Source organism: Carettochelys insculpta, chromosome 12 (assembly GCF_033958435.1).
Source record: "Carettochelys insculpta isolate YL-2023 chromosome 12, ASM3395843v1, whole genome shotgun sequence".
In the NCBI taxonomy this organism is placed as follows: domain Eukaryota; kingdom Metazoa; phylum Chordata; order Testudines; family Carettochelyidae; genus Carettochelys; species Carettochelys insculpta.
This window is the reverse complement of record NC_134148.1, coordinates 16593862-16612489: the sequence shown is the minus strand read 5'-3', so window position 1 is coordinate 16612489 and position 18628 is coordinate 16593862. Positions and strand designations below refer to the sequence as shown.

At 38.5% G+C, this 18628-nt stretch overlaps 1 protein-coding gene across 1 annotated transcript in view; it reads right to left on the bottom strand.

Annotated features, from left to right (window-relative positions):
* Positions 1 to 614: 614 nt before the first annotated feature.
* The window catches only part of THSD4 (thrombospondin type 1 domain containing 4), a 593806-nt gene continuing 575792 nt past the window's right edge, over positions 615 to 18628 (bottom strand). The window contains exons 16-17 of the mRNA XM_075006841.1: positions 5118 to 5262; positions 615 to 2397 (exon numbers count right to left, since the gene is read on the bottom strand). Coding sequence (XP_074862942.1) covers positions 2255 to 2397; positions 5118 to 5262 — 288 coding nt within the window. The 3' untranslated portion in view covers positions 615 to 2254. The remainder of the gene's footprint in view (positions 2398 to 5117; positions 5263 to 18628) is intronic.

Genomic DNA, 18628 nt, shown 5'->3' with positions numbered 1-18628 from the left:
TCACAGGACTGGGAAGTGATCATTATCTTTTTAAAAGATATAAAATAAGCCTTTCAATTTCACACAGTTCTCTCACTGTTTAATTCAATTTATTACAGGATGATCAAAGTTTTAATGACATTTAATGGTTTCTAATCACAGATTAGACCCTTTAATGTCGGCTAACACTGTTATATCAAATTTTACAGACAAAGTAGAACTCCCAGTCTGTGTCTACACTTGCATTCCCCTTTCAAAAGAGGCATGCAAATAAGGCAAATCAAAAATGCAAATAAGGTGCAGATTTACATATCAGGTGTCTCATCTGCATATTCTTTCAAAAGAGCTTCTTTCGAAAGACAAAAAGCAGTGTAGATGCAACTCTTTTGAAAATAAACCCCATTTTTGAAAGAACCCCTCTTCTCATAAAAAAAGGGAAGAAGGGTTCTTTCAAAGACGGGGCTTACTTTTTAAAGAGCCACATCTATGCTGCTTTTCTTATTTCAAAAGAGGCTCTTTTGAAAGAATAATATACAAACGAGGCACCAGATATATAAATCTTCACCTCATTTGCATTTTTGATTTCCCTCATCTGCATGCCTCTTTCAAAAGAGGAATGCAAGTGTAGACACAGCCCCACTGATTCTAATGGGATACTCCTGATCAAACAGTGGTAGTACAAGAGGACTAAAAGGTAACCAACATAGGAGTAGTTTTATGCTCAGCAGTAAACATGTATCAGGTATAAATAGGATTAGTTGGCACCCTCTTTGAATTCATACTGTGGATACCTTAAAAATGGACTCAAGGATAAGGATCTCATTTGGGTTCAGAGTACATTACAATGAGTAATTCAATAAGCAAGGTATTTTCTCCCCGCCAACAGAACGCAGTGCTACTAACAGAAATATTTTAAAGGAGTCTGTAAAGTGGACAAATTGAAATTTTCAGGTGGTTTAATACCTTTAATCTGCAGTGAATGCCTCATTCTGTTTAGCTCTACCAAATCCCAGGACTGAGTGTAGGAAGGAAAGAAAACAAAAGCTCATCTAACGCAGGTGCAAATCTGTAGCCATACTTGAATGGAACAGGAAAGGATGGTGTAAAGTGATGCTGTTCTTTAAAGAGTAAGTTTACTATGGAACACGGCAATACAGGATAGAAAACAAGATAAGCTACATTGTGATAATCTTTCAACAGTTGAGAGTCAGGATTTCCTTAGTACAGGGTTCCAAATTACTTTGCAATTAGTGTAAAAAAAAAACCTATGGACTGCTTAGAAGCAGAGGGTCAGCTCACTTCGTGGCAGCTTCTGAAACTGATGGCAATCCTAACTCAAATTTATGAGTATTTGGATTGGTCCTGTTACTTGTTGATCAGTTCTGTAATGAGAAATTATTTTGCAGTGAGCTTGCTACATCATGGTGGAAGATCCTCTGCTGGTGTAAAGTGACAATTTATATCAACAAAGGAACATAACCTGCAAATGTGAGCTTCAGCTGTTAGCTTCACATTAAAAAAGACTTAAAAGATATAAGGTGGTGGGTAGTATATTGCTTTCAAAGTCCATACAGAATTACAAGCTGTAACATTAATGCTCTAGCTTATGAATTAGATACAAGGCACTTAGAGGCAGTCAAAGTGGAAATACATTTGCTGCTTTGTTGAAGGCAGAAAGTTAGTGACAGTATAGCAGAGAGTGCTTAATCAGGACACTAATTTAGTATGAAGGGTTGAGGTAATTAATCACAGGAGGCCAGGAAATTGAGCTTAAATGGATCCTAAGTGTGCTGTGGTCTTTTTTAAAATGACATAACGCTTCTCATGAACATGTTCTACTGATCCCATCTACTAATGTAAGTCCAAAACATAAAAATTAAAGAGTTGGTACTCAGCAAATAATGGTGCTACTGTATCTATACTTGTCAAATATCTCCAATAAATGCATTTGGCTGATGTTTTCCTTTTGTTCAGTTCATAATAAGCAGGGTGGTATTTTCCTTAAATAACAATTGTTTGATGAACAGATGCATACAATAATATTAGTAAAATAATGCTTTAAAAATCACGGTTTTACAATGAACATTTTAAAAAGCCAGAAAGCTCCTATTATATGATGCATGTTATGTGTGAGACATAACCATAGTCTTGATGTGCTCAGCAATATGGAAACCAACTCTTTACAAAGGTAGAACCTGTTGTAGTCCAAACAGTAACGATGTTGATGTTCCCATATTGAAGTTAAACAGGGACACTATAGGTGAAGGAGTAGTTGTTATCTGCGTCCCAGAAACCCTGATTGTCTATTGGCCACCCTTGTGCAGGAAGCACAACAAGCTGTCTTGTAATACGTGTAGACACAGAGCCGGGCCTGGACCACCACATTGCAGTTGTAGTATTTGTCTTTGCAATTTTCATCTGGGGGAAAGAAAGCACAGACCTTTACATGTCAGAAAGATACTATCGGAGCAGATTATGGTAGATTGCAAATTAATTTTAAAGTTTCACTGTCAGGTGAAAAAAAGGATATATTTATAAATAGCCTACTGAGGCAAGTAAGTTAGATTATCAAAACCACAAGAACTTTTCCTTAGTTGAATCAAGTTAGAAAAATAGGGTACATATTTTAAAAATCTACTTTGCTTTTAACAATTTGTTTGCTTTTTACACTTACTTTGTCTTGAATAATGAAAACAGACTAGACACTAGCACTTATATTCACAGTTAGGTTTGTGTCATTTTCACTTTCACATTCTCAGGTAACAATATCATGGTTCAGTGTTTGGGTGGCTAATGCTTCAAGGGACTATTAATAGTACTGACTCCTCACAGTCACAGGATTGGCTTATAAATACCAAGATCTTTTTTAAAAAATCATAAATGTTGGGTTCCTTATACTTGCCTTTTGGGTTCTGAGACGTTAGGAAGCACTCCATTCATGTTTAAAAACATTAGGGCTAGAAATTTGCTTTCTTGATGAAAACTGAGAGGGATTCTTACGTAATCACACAACACCAGGAGCAGGGGTCTTAAGAAAAAGACTGTTTTTATTGGGGAACAACAACAATTCTACAGGTCTCAGGCTACATAAGAGCTAATTGTTACAAAGCTAAACTGTGAACAAGTTTCACCAGAAAGTTGATACAGAACAGAATGTTCAAACTTCTTCTTAATACATCTTTCTCCCCTTCTCTAGCAACTACAATTAGTAATGCAATGGATACATAGAATCATGAAAAATACAAGTATCAAATTAATGCTGAAGTGTTATATTTTGGTTAATCAATTTCATGAAAGAAATGACTCTACTTTGGCATCTCAGGTTGATAAAAAATAATCAAGATGAAAAGTGAAATCTAGGAATTATTTTGGGGAAGTTCTATGGCCAGTACAATAAAGGTTTCTCTAGAGATGTGAGAGAAGCCAGATGTGGAGCAGAAAACTTCTGCCTAAGCTCCCTTGGTTGTGTGCTGTCTTCTAGTAATCACCTGCCAGCACTTTGCCATATATTGACAATCCACATATCTTCCCCTCTACACTTCTAGTTTATCCCAGATCATGTGACCTGAAGGTCTGAAAGGTGAGAAGTCATGTGTTTTCTACTTTGTATTCACACACTATAAATAAAAGGTGTGGTTCAAATTCAGGCTCTTGATTCTGCACTGGCTTTATTCCTGTGTAACTCCACTGAGTTCATTGGTGTCATTCCCGATTTACAACAATGTAAGTGAAAGAACCAGGAACTATTCGTGGTGGCTAGCTAAACTGGTGCATTGCTATGTGAAAACAAACACTTGATATAGCAAAAATGCAATAAGTGCTTCAAGCAAATAGTTTTAAAAGTGCACGTCATGTGACAATTAGAGAGCATTAGTCCTTCTACATCCATGTGTATAGAAAAGGAGAGTTGATTAGTTTATATTGTAGAAACACCTATCATTATTATAGTGAAACTTGCCAGTGACGATAAGAGATTAAATCTGGCCACAATCAGGCTGATTTCAGATGCTCACAGTGGCCTCTTCTGGCCTTGGAATCTAGAAGGTATGCATCTACACCAGGAAGTTCACATTAAAGAAAATTATTTTTGTATGCATAGTTCCTTTTACAGGGTATTAGAACACACAGACTATTGCACATGGTCAGATTGTCTGGTTATAGGGCTCAAGAAGTAAGAACCCACCAAAACAAACATTTCAAAATATGAGTTTTTATAACATGTACACTAAAATCACCCCAAATATGCTATATTAGAAGATCCAAAAATCTCTCCTGCTCTCTGGGACTCAAAGGGAAGTCAATTTCTGACAGTGTTCAAGGAAAATATTTTAATCAGAAAACTCAAAAAGCTTGGCTAGATGAACCTAACCAAAAGAAGGCTGAAGAGAGAGATGATTGCCCTCTCCAAATACATCCGAGGGAGGAGTAAAGTGCCAGTGTGGACACAAGAATGTATGGATATAAACTAGCCATCGGCCAGGTCAGACTTTGGAAAACTTCAGTAGAGTGAAATTCTGGAGCAGCCTTCAAAGAAGAGCAAAAATCCTACCTGGATTCCAGATGGACGTGGATAAGTTTATGGAGGGAATGTTATGATGAGACTGCCTAGCAGTAAATCTCTCCAATGGTTAGAGATTGGACAATGGTTAGGGAAGGACCTGAGTTAATTGTTCACTTGTTCAGGGTCAAATATGATCACCAAAATTAGGGAGAATTTTCTACAGGGTCAGATTAGCAGAGACCCTGGGGACTTTTTATTTTCCACTAATGTATGTGGCATGAGCTGCCTTCGGATCTAAACAAGTGTGAATGGTGGATATTCTGCAATAAAGTTTTTAAAAGGATTTTGGGAACTCAGCCAGAGGTTATGGATCGATCAGGAGTGGGTGGATGAGGGATCTATGGCCTGCCACATGTAGAGGGTCAGCTTAGAAGACCATGATGGTTCCTTCTGACCTTAAAGTCAATGAAAATTTACTGTACCTTTTTCAAAAGAGAGCCTTGTTCCACTTCAAAGCAAACTCCTAACATTGCAACAGAAAATAAATACAGAACCCAGTCTAGGCAGGATTGTTAAATATTTTCTCCACTAGATGGAGTTCCACAGTCAAAACAGTCAAGTTTCCCTGTCTCCTTACCTATTTCTGGTATACAATCCTGAGTATTACACGATTCTTTTTCTTCTGGTTTAAGCTGTGTATCACATTGGTTGCTGGGTGTCAGATCATCTGACAGACATCGCACTTCTCGAACCCGGAATCCTCCTTCACAAGATTTGGAACACTGAAAATCAAATGAATTAAAATTCAGAAAGGTGATAAAATTGTACTAGGACACCCAGAGAGAGAAAGGGGGAGGATAGGCTTCGCAAAATCCTCCTGACCAATGCCCACTGAGTTCAGTAGGATTGGGATTTTTAAAATGCTGACTAGAATGTTATGAGAAGCATTTCCTGTTAGGGCTCAGGAAAAATCCCCCTCCCCAAGGTGAGCAGGACAAGGTCTGAGAGAAACCTCTTCATTTGAAATATTCTCACAGAACCCCCTTCTGGAACAGTGAAATAACCATCCTGATAGTCTGTGGTGGTACAACAATTTTTGGGGGTGAGGTGCTGAGCTGCATCCCCTCTGCCTTACTCTGTCCACACCCCTCACTGCCCCAGGCTGGAGCTACAGCTTGGGAGCAATTACAGGGCCCTGGGTGCATGACCAGTGGTGCAGGCTGCAGTGAAGCCACTGACTCACTGGCTGGGACCCCAGACAACAGTGGAGCCAGAAGCCAGGACCCCCAGAGGCAGCAGGGCTGGTGGCAGGGACCCCCGGAAGGTGGTGACTGTGTAGCAGTGGGGGCCTGCAGGCATGGGCTAATGGCTGGCACCCTGGTGTGAAGTGTAAAATCTGGGGGGTCCTGCAGCACCTTCCATGCCTCCGCTTCCCACACCTATGCTGTTAGCTACATGGCAGGAAACCGAAAAATGGTTATAGATGTGAGGGGAATTGGAGGAACTCTTTGCTATTGGCAGGAAAGTTCTCAAATGACAGAATAAAAAAATCCCACCATAACAGCTGCAGCTCTTTCATAATTAAGTCACTGTGATAACAATGCGCATATCATTTTAATGTCTGATGAACTACGGTCATTACTTCTGCTCAGAGATTGGTCTGTCCACCATGTCAAAGCAACCTCAAAGAGACTATTGAACAGACAGTGAGTGTCATACTTTCGGGAGCGGCTGACAACTCTGAGTGCCTACTTCAAAGCAGTTTGTCAGAAACAGGGCAGACTACTTAAACTCATGGGCTGTGTCTACACTAGCAAGTTCTTTCAAAAGATTTTTCAAAAGAAGGGGGCTCTTTCGGAAGATCCCATGGAGTGTCTACACACAAAAAGTGTTCTTTCAAAAGTAAATTGAAAGAATGTGGTGCTCTTTTCGAAACTGCTCTTCCTTTCTTGTTTCAGGAAGAGCGCCCCTTTTCGAAAGCTTACTTCAAATGAAAACATGTGTAGACGCTCATCAGGCCCTTTTTTTCCCAAAAGAGCAGTCCTCATAGGGCTGATTTTTCTATCCCTGGCCCGTTCTTTCAAAAGAGTGAGGGCTGTGTGGATGCTTTCTTTCAAAAGAGCAGATCACTCTTTGGATCTGTTATTTTTGTGTGTGTGTGTGTGGACTCACTCTTTTGAAAGAGCTTCTGGCAGAGCTTCTTTTGAAAGATCTCTGTAGTGTAAAGGTAGCCATGGTGTTTTCTATAGTCAGTCACCAAGCCAGTGACAAATGTGAATTCCTGGATCACTGTACAAGTCCCACAATTGAGTCACAGACAGGCATACTTGGATTTTTATTATAAAAGCTCACTTAAACCAAAATCATACCACATTAGATTGCTCTTAGCCCCAAGAGACTTATCAACTGGTACTCTAGGTCTTAGACAATGCTGGTAGCCAATTTGATATTAAACTAACTAAAGGTTTATTAGTTAAGCAAAGGAAGAGTTATTGAGAGGTTAAAGGATGTAAAATACATGTACAGTTGAGTCATGGTTTGTAATTCCAAATGGTGGAATAAGACACACTGCAAATATACTGCCAGTTTTCCAAAAGTCTTTTCAGGGTTCTCAGATTGTCCCTGGGAATTTTCACTTTTATCTGATACAGTTCCCTGTAAGAGTACAAACAGTCCAGAGATGATGGGTATTTCTCTGAATCCATACTTACAGATCCTTCTGACAGAATTAAGTCTATAGGGTCACTATTTATGTGTCTTTTCCTTTGATGATGGAGAATGAAGAACACCTTTTGAAGCTTTGATCTCTGACCATCAAAATAGGCACTTTTTTGTTAAACTTCTTCATGTGCGTTTCACAAGACTTCTTTCTCCTTTGATGGATTATTTCGCTAAAGGGTTTACACAATGTCTATGTTTGTTATTACATTATAATAAGATACAGATAAGTGAAAACAATGAAAGTAACATCCCATTAGTTTTCAAGAAGTTTAAATACCAATTATATTTTTATACATTTGAAAATCACTTGGTCTCTACTAACACACACGCATTGGCCTGGGCCTTTGGCATGAAGTCGTACTTGGTATGCCATCATCATAGTGGGGAAAAAAGAGGCAAGTTTCAGGGAGAACTTTAATTTCTTAATCCCCAGATGCACTCTACTTTCTCATGGTAACTGTAACTTACTCTAAGGCCTTTTAAATCAACACACACAAAACTTTGTAAAAGTAAATGCAACTTGCGTGAAGTATATGGAATCTTTCTTTCAAGCTCTATTTACAGAAAAGGTTGGGTAAAAACAAAATCTCATTTTCTCAAAAGGAGAAAAATATTCATGGCCTCTATAAACATGTTGTAATGTGAAATTCACATGCATTGTGCTCAACTGTACTAAACAGATTTTTTGCACAGAAGAACAAGATGGGGGATGTTGGAAATGAAAAATGAAGGGATGGCAGACAATACAATAGTAGCCAAATCTCAAGTACTATTACAACTCCACAGCAGATCTAGCAAGCTGCAGAGTCAGTGAAAGTTGTAGATCTAACTTATGTCTCTAAGGTCAGCCCATGTACCACCCTGCAGGGACTGCAGCAGCAAAGAGTTCTTATTCGTGTCTACTCTACTTCCTAGACCATCCTGCTTAGTATAATCACTGAGGTGCTGCTGCATTTTGGGATCCAGGAGTACTTCAACAGGGTCAAGTACAGCCTTAGTCTAAAGCCAATGCCATTCAGTCGATTACAGTGAAGCTGCACCAGGGCAAACATGAGCAGAATTTGACCTAAAGAGACATTATATAATTTGGATCAGAGATTTGCTGTGTGGCTTATTACTATCTCAGCACTTGCATGTAGACCTTCACAGACCACTGCTAATTGCTGAGAGTTCTGCTCTGGTTCCTGGCAAGTCTAAATCAGACAAAGAAAGAGCATCATCAAGTATTCTTGAAACCACATCTGCACCCCATCCCCTGCTTCCCAAGAGGATTAAATGTTTTAAACAAACCATCCAAAATTCTAGTTTTTGATAGTGGTTTCTGGAAACTGAATTAGAAACATCATGCAAGCATTATTACCCTAAACTCCTTGGCAAGGAAGAGTGCATTTGAGATTGCTATGCTATTGCTCTAGCATTAAATGAAAAAAATCTAACAAGAGAAAAGCAAAAACAGACACAAAGGTAGTGCTGACAAATGATAAGGAGCCAAATACCTCTCTCTTGTAATGGACAAATGGTGCTTTCAACCCTTGGGCATGATTCTCTGCTCCATTTAAAAAATACCTCTTAAATGAGATCAAATTTGATTATGAGTTGATCATTGAAGTAGAATAATAGCAATGTAAGTTTCATAGCTAAGACTAGAACTTCGTAGCACATCCATTAAGTTCTGTCCATTGACAACTAGTATGTGTCTGTAATAACTGTAAACAGCAGCATCAAACAGCTTGTCTTTCAACAGCAGTTTCTCAAATGAAGACACTAACCTATGTTTTATTTTGCAGAAAGGCCTAGGATCCTGTACGCTGTGGGTATGACCTTACTTACAGGGGTGTCAGCGCACCATGATCAATTGTCTCAGGAATGATTTTGCCCCATGTGTGAAGACATGGTGAAATTGATCACCCTGGGCTCAGCCATCGACCCTGGTACTCCAGGCTAGTAGTAGTAGGCATCCTTCAGTCTGCATAGACTATGGATTGCGCCCTTTATAGTTTCAATTTAGGACTTCATTTACAGCGTCTACTGTGACTATGAAGACCCACACGAGAGTGACAGTCTTTGCTGCATCTCTTGCAGATGTGGTGGGTGTCTGGCAAGTCCTTAGTGTGCTTTCTGTGTGCTCGCTTCTCCTCTGCTAGCTGTCTGATCCTCATCTCGCCCTTCTGAAGGGCCTTGTGTAACCCCTGCCTCCAACTCCAGGCTGATGCACAGAGTAAGGGACGTTGGTGCGAGCCCATAGATGCCAGGTCTACACCCGGGAAGAAAGTCAATACTGGTATATTAATTCTTGCTCTGCAAATGGCTTAGCTAGAATTGCGTACCTGGGATCAACTTCGATCCCTAGTGTAGACCAGGCCTGTGAACATAGCAATTTTCACTTAATTAGCAGGTAGAGTCTTAAATAATCCTGTACTCTGCATGGAAGTAAGCGCATGTCTGTCTCTGCATGTAAGGTCTATTGGGTAGTTAACTTTTATTTGTCCCCAAAAAACAAACAAAAACCCAATGTAGGACACTAGCTGATAAGAAACCTCAAATAAAATGTATTTTTCTTGAGGTATTAAACTAGAAGTATTAAGAAAGGAAAAGAGCCATCTCAATGTAAAATACATTCTTATTGCATTTTGATTAATGTATTACGAAATAATAGTGTAGCTTTTACTTTCAAATCTCCTCCAAGCCATTGCAACCTACTTTGGCTTTCCAAGGGAATGTTCACACTGTGATTTAAATGGGCTTGTGTTTAGCTCATGCTATAGGACTGTTTAATTGTGCCATATACTTTCAAGCTTTGTCGGGAGCCTGAGCTCTAGGACCTGAGGAGTTGGGAGGCTTGAATATCTACTCTGCAATTAACTAGTCTTGCAGCCCAAGCCCTGTGAGCCTGAGCCAGCTGTCATAGGCCTGGCGCAGAGGTCTAACTGCAGTGTAGACATAGCCCAGAACTGCAAAAACCTCTCCTCCCCTCCCCGACCTCAGTTTTTAATATGAATACAGTGTCAGCAAACCTGATCCCTGTAGGAATGAGTGGAACCCATCCAAAAGGAACTTTATCAGCCATTCTACAACAAAGAATGAGGACTGGGAAGGTTACATAAGGAATCAACTAATAGGCAGGGATGAAGAATGGGAAAGAACAGAAAAGGGAGTACAGGTTACAGAGTTAAGAGAGGGGAACCAATAAGGGACCAAGCGCAGAGAAGCCCACACAACATTCACTGTTTGGAAAAAGAATCCAGGAAATTAGTGGATGCACCCATAAAAAGAGCCAGTTTGTCTGTTCTGGAGAATTAAGTTTTCTTTTTATAGAGACAATAGGTACCTTAAAGGTGGCATCACCACAAGTTTTCTGGTCCATTTGCTGAGGCCAGCATGTGGTTCATTTAGTCTTTGGCCTCCCTCTTGAGACTGCTAGCAAGTTGGGAATGAGCATTAACTATGCTGACAATCCTTGTGACATGGACACTTTTCCACTAAGAAAATGACTTCACACAAGTCAACAAATAGCTCTCAGTCACTTATCCATGAGACTGGGTTTGATCTGGTTCTCTGGATACTGAAGATGCTATTATCCCGTGGACCTCCTGGCTCCCCTGAAAAGTTGAACTCAAACCCAGTGTAGAATTTGAAATATGGTGTGTGGTGCAGTTTTCAAAACCCATGATTTTGAAACTGCTACGTATGTTTATCATACAGGTGCAATAGACTTTGTGCAAGCCTACTTCCTATTCTATTCTGTTCTACTCTGCTTTTTATACCACTCACATCACCATATCCTCTGAGAGCCTTTCAGCGCCCAAAGTCAGTTCATTAATTCATTGCCCACAGTCTAAAAGTGGACCATTCAGTAAATGCTTCAGAAACCTACAGTACATCACGTAACATTCAGCTCTTTTACTGCAGTCACACACTGACAGGTCACTCCATCCACCCAATCCCACACTCCCACTTTGAATCAAGGCAAGACATCATACTAGCACTGTGTCATATTGACCTTCTTTGTAAAGTGCTTTGCGCTATCTTATAAAAGGCCCCATAATACCCAATGTTAGGTATTAGATTATCATCATCATCTACGGAAAATTTGATTATCCTGAGGTGTAGAGTGATGTCGCAGTGGTGTTCCCTCCACACATGGTTAAATGGATATTCATGAGACATTTGCAGCCTATGGTGAAAGGTCACCAAATTTTTCAGTGCAGAGTGGTTAGGTTCATCCTTACCTGTCTCCTATCAAAGCAGGTCTGCAGCAAGACGTGTATTCTTTCTGGCTTTCTAGATTTGCACACAGAAGGTCGAACAATTTGTCATGAAGGCATGACGCTGTATATCTTGGGTTCTAAACTGGTAACTTTTGTTGCTAACATTTTTTGCACAAACCATATTAAATAATATGTTGTATCTGTTAATAGCTGTATCACTACATAGTACATCTAACACCTAATATTTTTTAAAAAAGTGTTCCCTTACCAAATCCTTCCAAATCACTATCGTTTTCCTCCAGGCTTGAGTAGAATTTCAGACCAATTTCACAGTCCCTTTGGACACAAGGATATTAAATCCCCCTGCCCGCCCCCAATAGGTCTTTTAGGAAAGCAAGACATATCAGTTAATCTTTCACTAACAGCTTTCCTCATTTCCTCCAATACTTGTGGTGGACATGATGCTTTGTCTGCCATTAAATCATTTTTCTTCACCCATTCCTGCTAGAAAATCTGGAGTTTGTTTACATTTTTGTCATTCTTACACTAACTCCTACTTCTTTACAGCCTACCACAATTTTATAGTTCGGTGTGTAACTTTACACTCCATATTCTTTCTCTCTCCTTTAATTATTCCTCTTATTTCCCTTCTGATTTTTATATACATTTCCATTCTCCTCATTAGCACACAATATATATTTTAATACTTTTAAAAGTCTCCTGCCTATTGTTTACACTGCTTTAGTCTTTACATGACGGTTTAACAACATTGGCCTCTGTTGCTCTTTTCCCACCATGTGCATTGAACCAGGAAGCATTCCAATTTCATTATCTTCAGCTGCTCTGTTCCACTTCCTGCTGCCCTACGACTTTATTATCAACTTCTAATCCCAGCTCCTCAAGGCAAATTCTGTATTTCATCAAAATCAGCTCTCTAGAAGCTAAAGATTTTTATACTTGCTGCCATATGACTTGCAAGCACAATTACATGGAGTCACATACTTAAATACATATTCAAGCCCCAAACGACTCTAGGAGGCTTGCCTGAATGAGTTCTTCAGAATTAGGTCCACGATGACCAATACAGTCCCAAGCCCTCCCAAGCTTCACATTTATTCAGTAATAATAAATTCACTTTTAAGGATTAGGACTGGAATAGCCCAGGACTACACAGGCTGTTTTCTACCGGTCCTTTAATTTGGCCTAACCACCATTACAAAAACAGCCATCCCCAAAAACACCAGTTCTTTGTCACCCAGTCACTTTACATACTGATGTGCCTTCCTGTGAATATCAGTCAGTCATTTTACACCTGCCACCTGGTCTCCTAGTACCATGGCCGCCTATCTCATATTGCCCCCATGCATAGAGTATCTGAGCACTTCTCAGTCTTCAATGTGTTTACTTTCATAACACCCCATGATGTAGACAGATATCGAGTAGCTAACATATTGGCCAAAGTCACACAAGAAGTTTGTGGCAGAATGCACCCTTGAACCTCAGTCCTAAGATAGCTTGATTTTTGCTGAGTTACTCTGGATTTATGAAAAAGAGCCCAACATGCACTTTTGTTTACAGAGACGTATCCATGAAAAGTTACAGGGAGAAATCAGTATTCTTCTCAGTGGTTATATTTTGTTTCCCTCTCTGAAACAGGGTGTCTAATGCTTCCCCCCTTCTTTTCAGCTTTCCTGTCATGCCTTCAGGGTAGCCAGATAAATGCAAGCAGGAGAACAAACAAACAAAAAGGTAGTACTATCCTTAATGTCACGCGGGGAAAAAATGGCAGGAGGGATTTCAAGTATTCCTTTCAAAGGCCTGAGACTAAGGGTTTGCTGAAGGAAAATCAAAATGAGGAATGTGTGAGCTCTGCACACAAAGGCCTGTCATTTAGGATTTGATTTAAGGCTGCAGAAAAGGAATAAACTACAGCATTTGATAAGATGTCATGTTAGTGCTCTTTAAACATATCGTAATTCCTTCTGAGGAGTTTGGGGTTTTCCTTTTCATGACAAATATTGATTTTTCATCATAATTCTGATGAACTACTTTGTCAAAGATGAGCCATGTGGGGAAAATGTATGAAGCCAAAAGCACTTGTGGCATTGGTAAAGAGCTGCTTTTGGAAAGACTGTTGCATCATGGCACACTTTATGCATAAGTAACAGAAAGAAAGCTGTGCTAGTCTATACACTATCAAAACAAAAAAGCAGTCCAGTAGCACTTTAAAGACTAACAAAATAATTTATTAGGTGATGAGCTTTACACTCAGTATCAGGTTGCTTTGGACACTGGAGCTCATCTATCATTTAGTGTCCCTTAATTTTAAATGAAGCTGTAAGTCTTGAAAGCACTACTTCTTAATGTGCAAGGTAGTATCATTAAGGGGTGAAACCACTTAGTGACAGAAAAAAACCTATAATTTGCAGTAATTATACTCAGCTGTAAAGGGACAAATTCATACCTGATGTAAGCAGGCCCAATAACTTCATAGTCTGTCCTATCTATCTGATAAAGGACTGAAGGGACAGCTACGTTTAGCAAGCTTGATTTTAATCATTTACACCTATTTTACTGGAATGGACTGCCAGTAAAAGTCATCTTTGCCTTCCCAAGCATAACACAGACACTACACACAGTTAATTGGTATTGCTTTTCACATAGCATAGCAGTCAAATGAATAATGATTCAAACAAAGAAACTAGAGGATAATTCAAGATGCATGATTAATTAATAGAGTATTATCATGGTGAGTTGTAAGAACATTTCCATTTTTGAAGAACTAATTTTTCAAGTACAGCATGTATCAATCAGTTGCTTAATCTTTTCTAATGTAAATACTTAATAGTCATTTTTCAGTGCATGTTTATTTTCAAGAAAAGCATCTGTAGCAAATTTTAATTTTAATTTTACAGTCATGCTGATTTCATGGATAATTCAGAAACATATTGTGTACTAAGAATGTCAGTAAGGAAAATATGCTCTCGCTTGACTGACAGTGAAATAACTAGTTGAAAGTCACTGTAGGCAACATCCTGAAACACTGCCAAAATGCAATCTTTCTCCCTTTCCTTTGTCCCATAAGGTGTATTCATACCCACGCAAATATAATAGCCAGGGATTGCTGGTCTGTGTGTGAAAAATATTTAACTAGAAACCACCCCCCGCCTTTTATTAGTTGTGGTCAGTTCGGAATCTAATAAAACAACAATTAGACAATAAAAATATCGAGCATTTGATACCTTTCAACAGCCTTATAAATAATTTCTTTCTATTTATTCAGTCAAACAGCATATTATTCCTGCAAATAGTTTTTCTGTAACATTGGTTTCATGGATGCTAGCTCTATTTACTTTTTGTGGGCCATAGCTTCTATTACATTAAATCAATATGGCTTCTCTGAGGTTAATGTGGCTGTGCCAAGCTATATCAGTTTAGGATGCAGCCTTCTATTGTGTTAGTTACCTAAAACACCAGGATTATATGTAAATTACATACAAAACTAGAAAATAATTCGGAACATTTCCCAACTGCCTTTTCAGACAGATATAATGCCAGTGAAATTCCTTATTTGTACATTGCCCCAAATTGTAACAGGCACTTTGCAAGAAAAAAAGACAAAGGCATAACATGGAAGAAGTTCAAAACAAATATAGTCACTACTAGTGGGTGAACTACAATGATTTCAGTGGAAACATCACAGCTGTGAGTATTACAATTGTAAAAATGTTTTGCACCATTGGACCCTAATAGTGAAATTATTACATGAATAGATAATTAAGAAAAAACACCACAGGGATGAGGCAAGACAAAATAATATGAATATCACATGTTTACTTATCTAAACAGTTTCCATTTATTAAAAAAAAAAAACTTGGTAAATTAACCCCAGTGGGCTGCAGCATGTGTTTGTTATCAATTCCACCAGTAGCTGAGTGGTACAGAACCCTTCCCGTACCAACTCCTTGGAAGTGCTCTTCTTTCCAGTATATTCATACCACCAGCAAGTGTAAAGCTACAACATCACTTACAAATATGCTCACAGCAAGTCTCAGTCAGCCTAACAACCATGACATGTTTGTCTCTCAGTGGGGAATTTCCCTGATATGTCCTGGCTATTTCTGAACATTTAGGCTATGTCTACACGACAGTGATCTGTTGACAGAAGTTACTATCAGAAGAGATCTTCCAGCAAAACTTCTGTCAGCAGATTGCATCTACACACAAAATCGGATTGAACAAGCAATCTGCTCTGTTGACAAAGAGCAGCCAGACTGCCCATCCTCTCTCTCAACAGAATGGCCAACTAGAAGCTGAGCAAACAGGCCTGCCCAGTGAACCGGAAGCCCTGCGTGTTGACACACGGCCCCCGGATCCTCCTCCAAGAGCATCTACATTGATTTTTTTGTTGACAGAAACTGTCAACAAAGGCATCATTCCTCATCATGAAAAGGCAGAATGCTATCGACTGAAGTGCTGAGTTTTGTCGTCAGATGGTCGACAAAATGCATTTTGTATGTACATACTCCATAAGTTTTGTCAACAAAACCCTGTTATTTTTGTCAAAACTCTCTAGTGCAGATGTAGCTGAGAGACCACTGCATTTCATGTTATGCCACCAGTATGGCAGAGGTACACACGCTGCTCTGCAATTTTTTCTGGGAAGTAAGAAATCATACAAGACAATCCTTAACGTGACTCTCTGAAATTCCTGGTCATTGTAGAAGCGATTTAATGCCTAAGTGATCACACAAATTATTTAAATGATGAAAATATGGCAACTTTCCCTTACTAAGAGTCTGAATAGTATCCAGTGAAGTCAACAAAATGATTTGCTAGATCATGCTGTAAGAAACCCACCAATAATAGAATAGCTTATTATCCATTATTATTAATCAGGGTGTCAAATGATTTAATTTTAGTCATGCTTAATAGAGCTGTTAAACAATAACAGACTACCATTTACTTAATTATTTGGGGTATTTTATACATTTTTGAATATTATTTCAATTATAACACAGACTATAAACTGTAAAGTGCTCAATTTATGTTTATTTTATTATAATTATGTGTACTGTAAAAACATAACAACTGTATTTTTTAACTTACCTTATATAAGTACTGGAATGCAAAAAAATTATCATCAAATTGAATTTACAAATATAGAATTATGTACAAAATTGCACTCAGAATAAAACAATAGAGCCTTTGAGTCCACTCAGTCTTACTTCTTGTTTAGTCATTTGCTCTGAGAAACAAGTTTGGTTACAACTTGCTGAGCTAATGCTGCCAGCTTCTTGTTTACAGTGTCACATTGAAGTAAGAACAGGTGTCTACAAGGTACTGTTCTAGCCAGCATCAAAAGATATTTATATGCCAGGTGTGCTAAAGATTCATATGTCCCTTCATACTTCAACCACTATTCCAAAGGATATGCATCCATGCTGATGATGGGTTCTGCTTAATAGCAATGCAAAGCAAAGCAGACTGAGACATGTTCATTTTCATCATCTGAGTCAGATGATACCAGCTGAAGGTTGATTTTCCTTCTGGTGGTTTGAGTTCTGTAGTTTCAACATAGGAATGTTGCTCTTTTAAGACTTCTGAAAACATGTTCCACACCTCATCCCTCTCAGATTTTGGATGGCACTTCAGATTCTTAGACTTTGGGTTGAGCTCTGTAGCTGCTTTTGGAAATCTTACAGTGATACCTTCCTTTTTGTTTTGTCAACTCTGCTGTGAAAGAGTTCTTAAAACAAACACGTGCTGGGTCATCATCTGAGACTGCTATATGACAAAATGCAGGAAAAACAGAACAGGAGACATACAATTCTCTCCCAAGGAGTTCAGTCACAAATTCAACTATCACATAATTTTTTAACAAGCATCAACAGCATGGATCTTGTCCTCTCAAATGGTGGCTGAAGGGGTGTACAATTATTTAGCATATCTAGCAAAGCTACAAACACCTATTCTCACTTTCTCATCTACAAAAACCATGTAAACACTTATTCTCACTTTCAGGTCAATAAGAAGCAGTGTCTGCCATAAATGTAAAGAAATTTGTTTGTCTTTGAGATTGGTCAAACAAAAAAGTAGGGCTGAGTGGATAGATAAGCTCAAAAATTTTATAGTTTACAAAATAATTTACATTTGTAAATTACACTTTCACGACAAACAGATTTCACTACAGTATATGTATGAGGTAAATTGAAAAATACTATTTCTTTTACTTAAGTGAAAATATTTTAATTCAAATATAATAATATAAATTCAGCACTGCACACTTTGTATTCTGTGTTATAATAAAAATCAATGTATTTTAAAATGAAGAAAAACATCCCCAAAATAATTAATAGATTTTAATGAGTGTTCTATTGTTTAACAGTTTGCTTAATCTTGAGTATTTTTAAATCATGATTAATATTTTACTTAATTGCTCAAGTCAACTGCAATTAGTTGACAGCCCTAATTATCAGTAGAGTCTCTTGATAAGCTTAGCATATACACCTTAAATAATTGAAGAACATTAAATAATATTGATGTGGGCCCGATCTTGAAAAGATGTATATTCCACAGTGACAGATATGAAAAAGGGTCTGAAGACTTCTCTACACAGATAAATTAATCTGGATTAAGATATTCTGTGGATTTAAAATGGAATAGCTGTTTCTGATTAACTCCCCATGTGGGTGGTCTTATCCCAGAATAAGATTGGCTGGATCCAAATTAGCGTGATCCACTCAGACAAAGATAATTCAGACTAAAAAGCCTTTATCCAGAATAAGAGCATCCAGACAGGGAGTAAATCGGGAATAGCTAATGCAGAATTAGTTCCCTGGCTATCTGATCCCTGAATAGAAATCTCTACTTCCTATTAATTTAAAAATTGGATTTACTGGTGGGTCAGAATCTTGTAGGGTTACATCATATATCATGCATAAGTATTACCCTGGGCCATTTTAAGTTCACACTGCAAAGGGATATTCTTTAGAAGAAAAAACGCATACAACTCAGCATCTCAGACCAGTGATTGCATTAAACTGCTGATGAAAACTTATTTAATCAATGCCACTGCAACTGTTTCCTCCATCAAGGAGCAGCTGGAAGCATTGTAGTTTTTGATGAGTAGCTGCAGATGAAAGTATTGTTGCATTACTCATTAACATGGGCAGCTAAAACCACAATCACACACCACAAAAACGCCACATTGTGATTG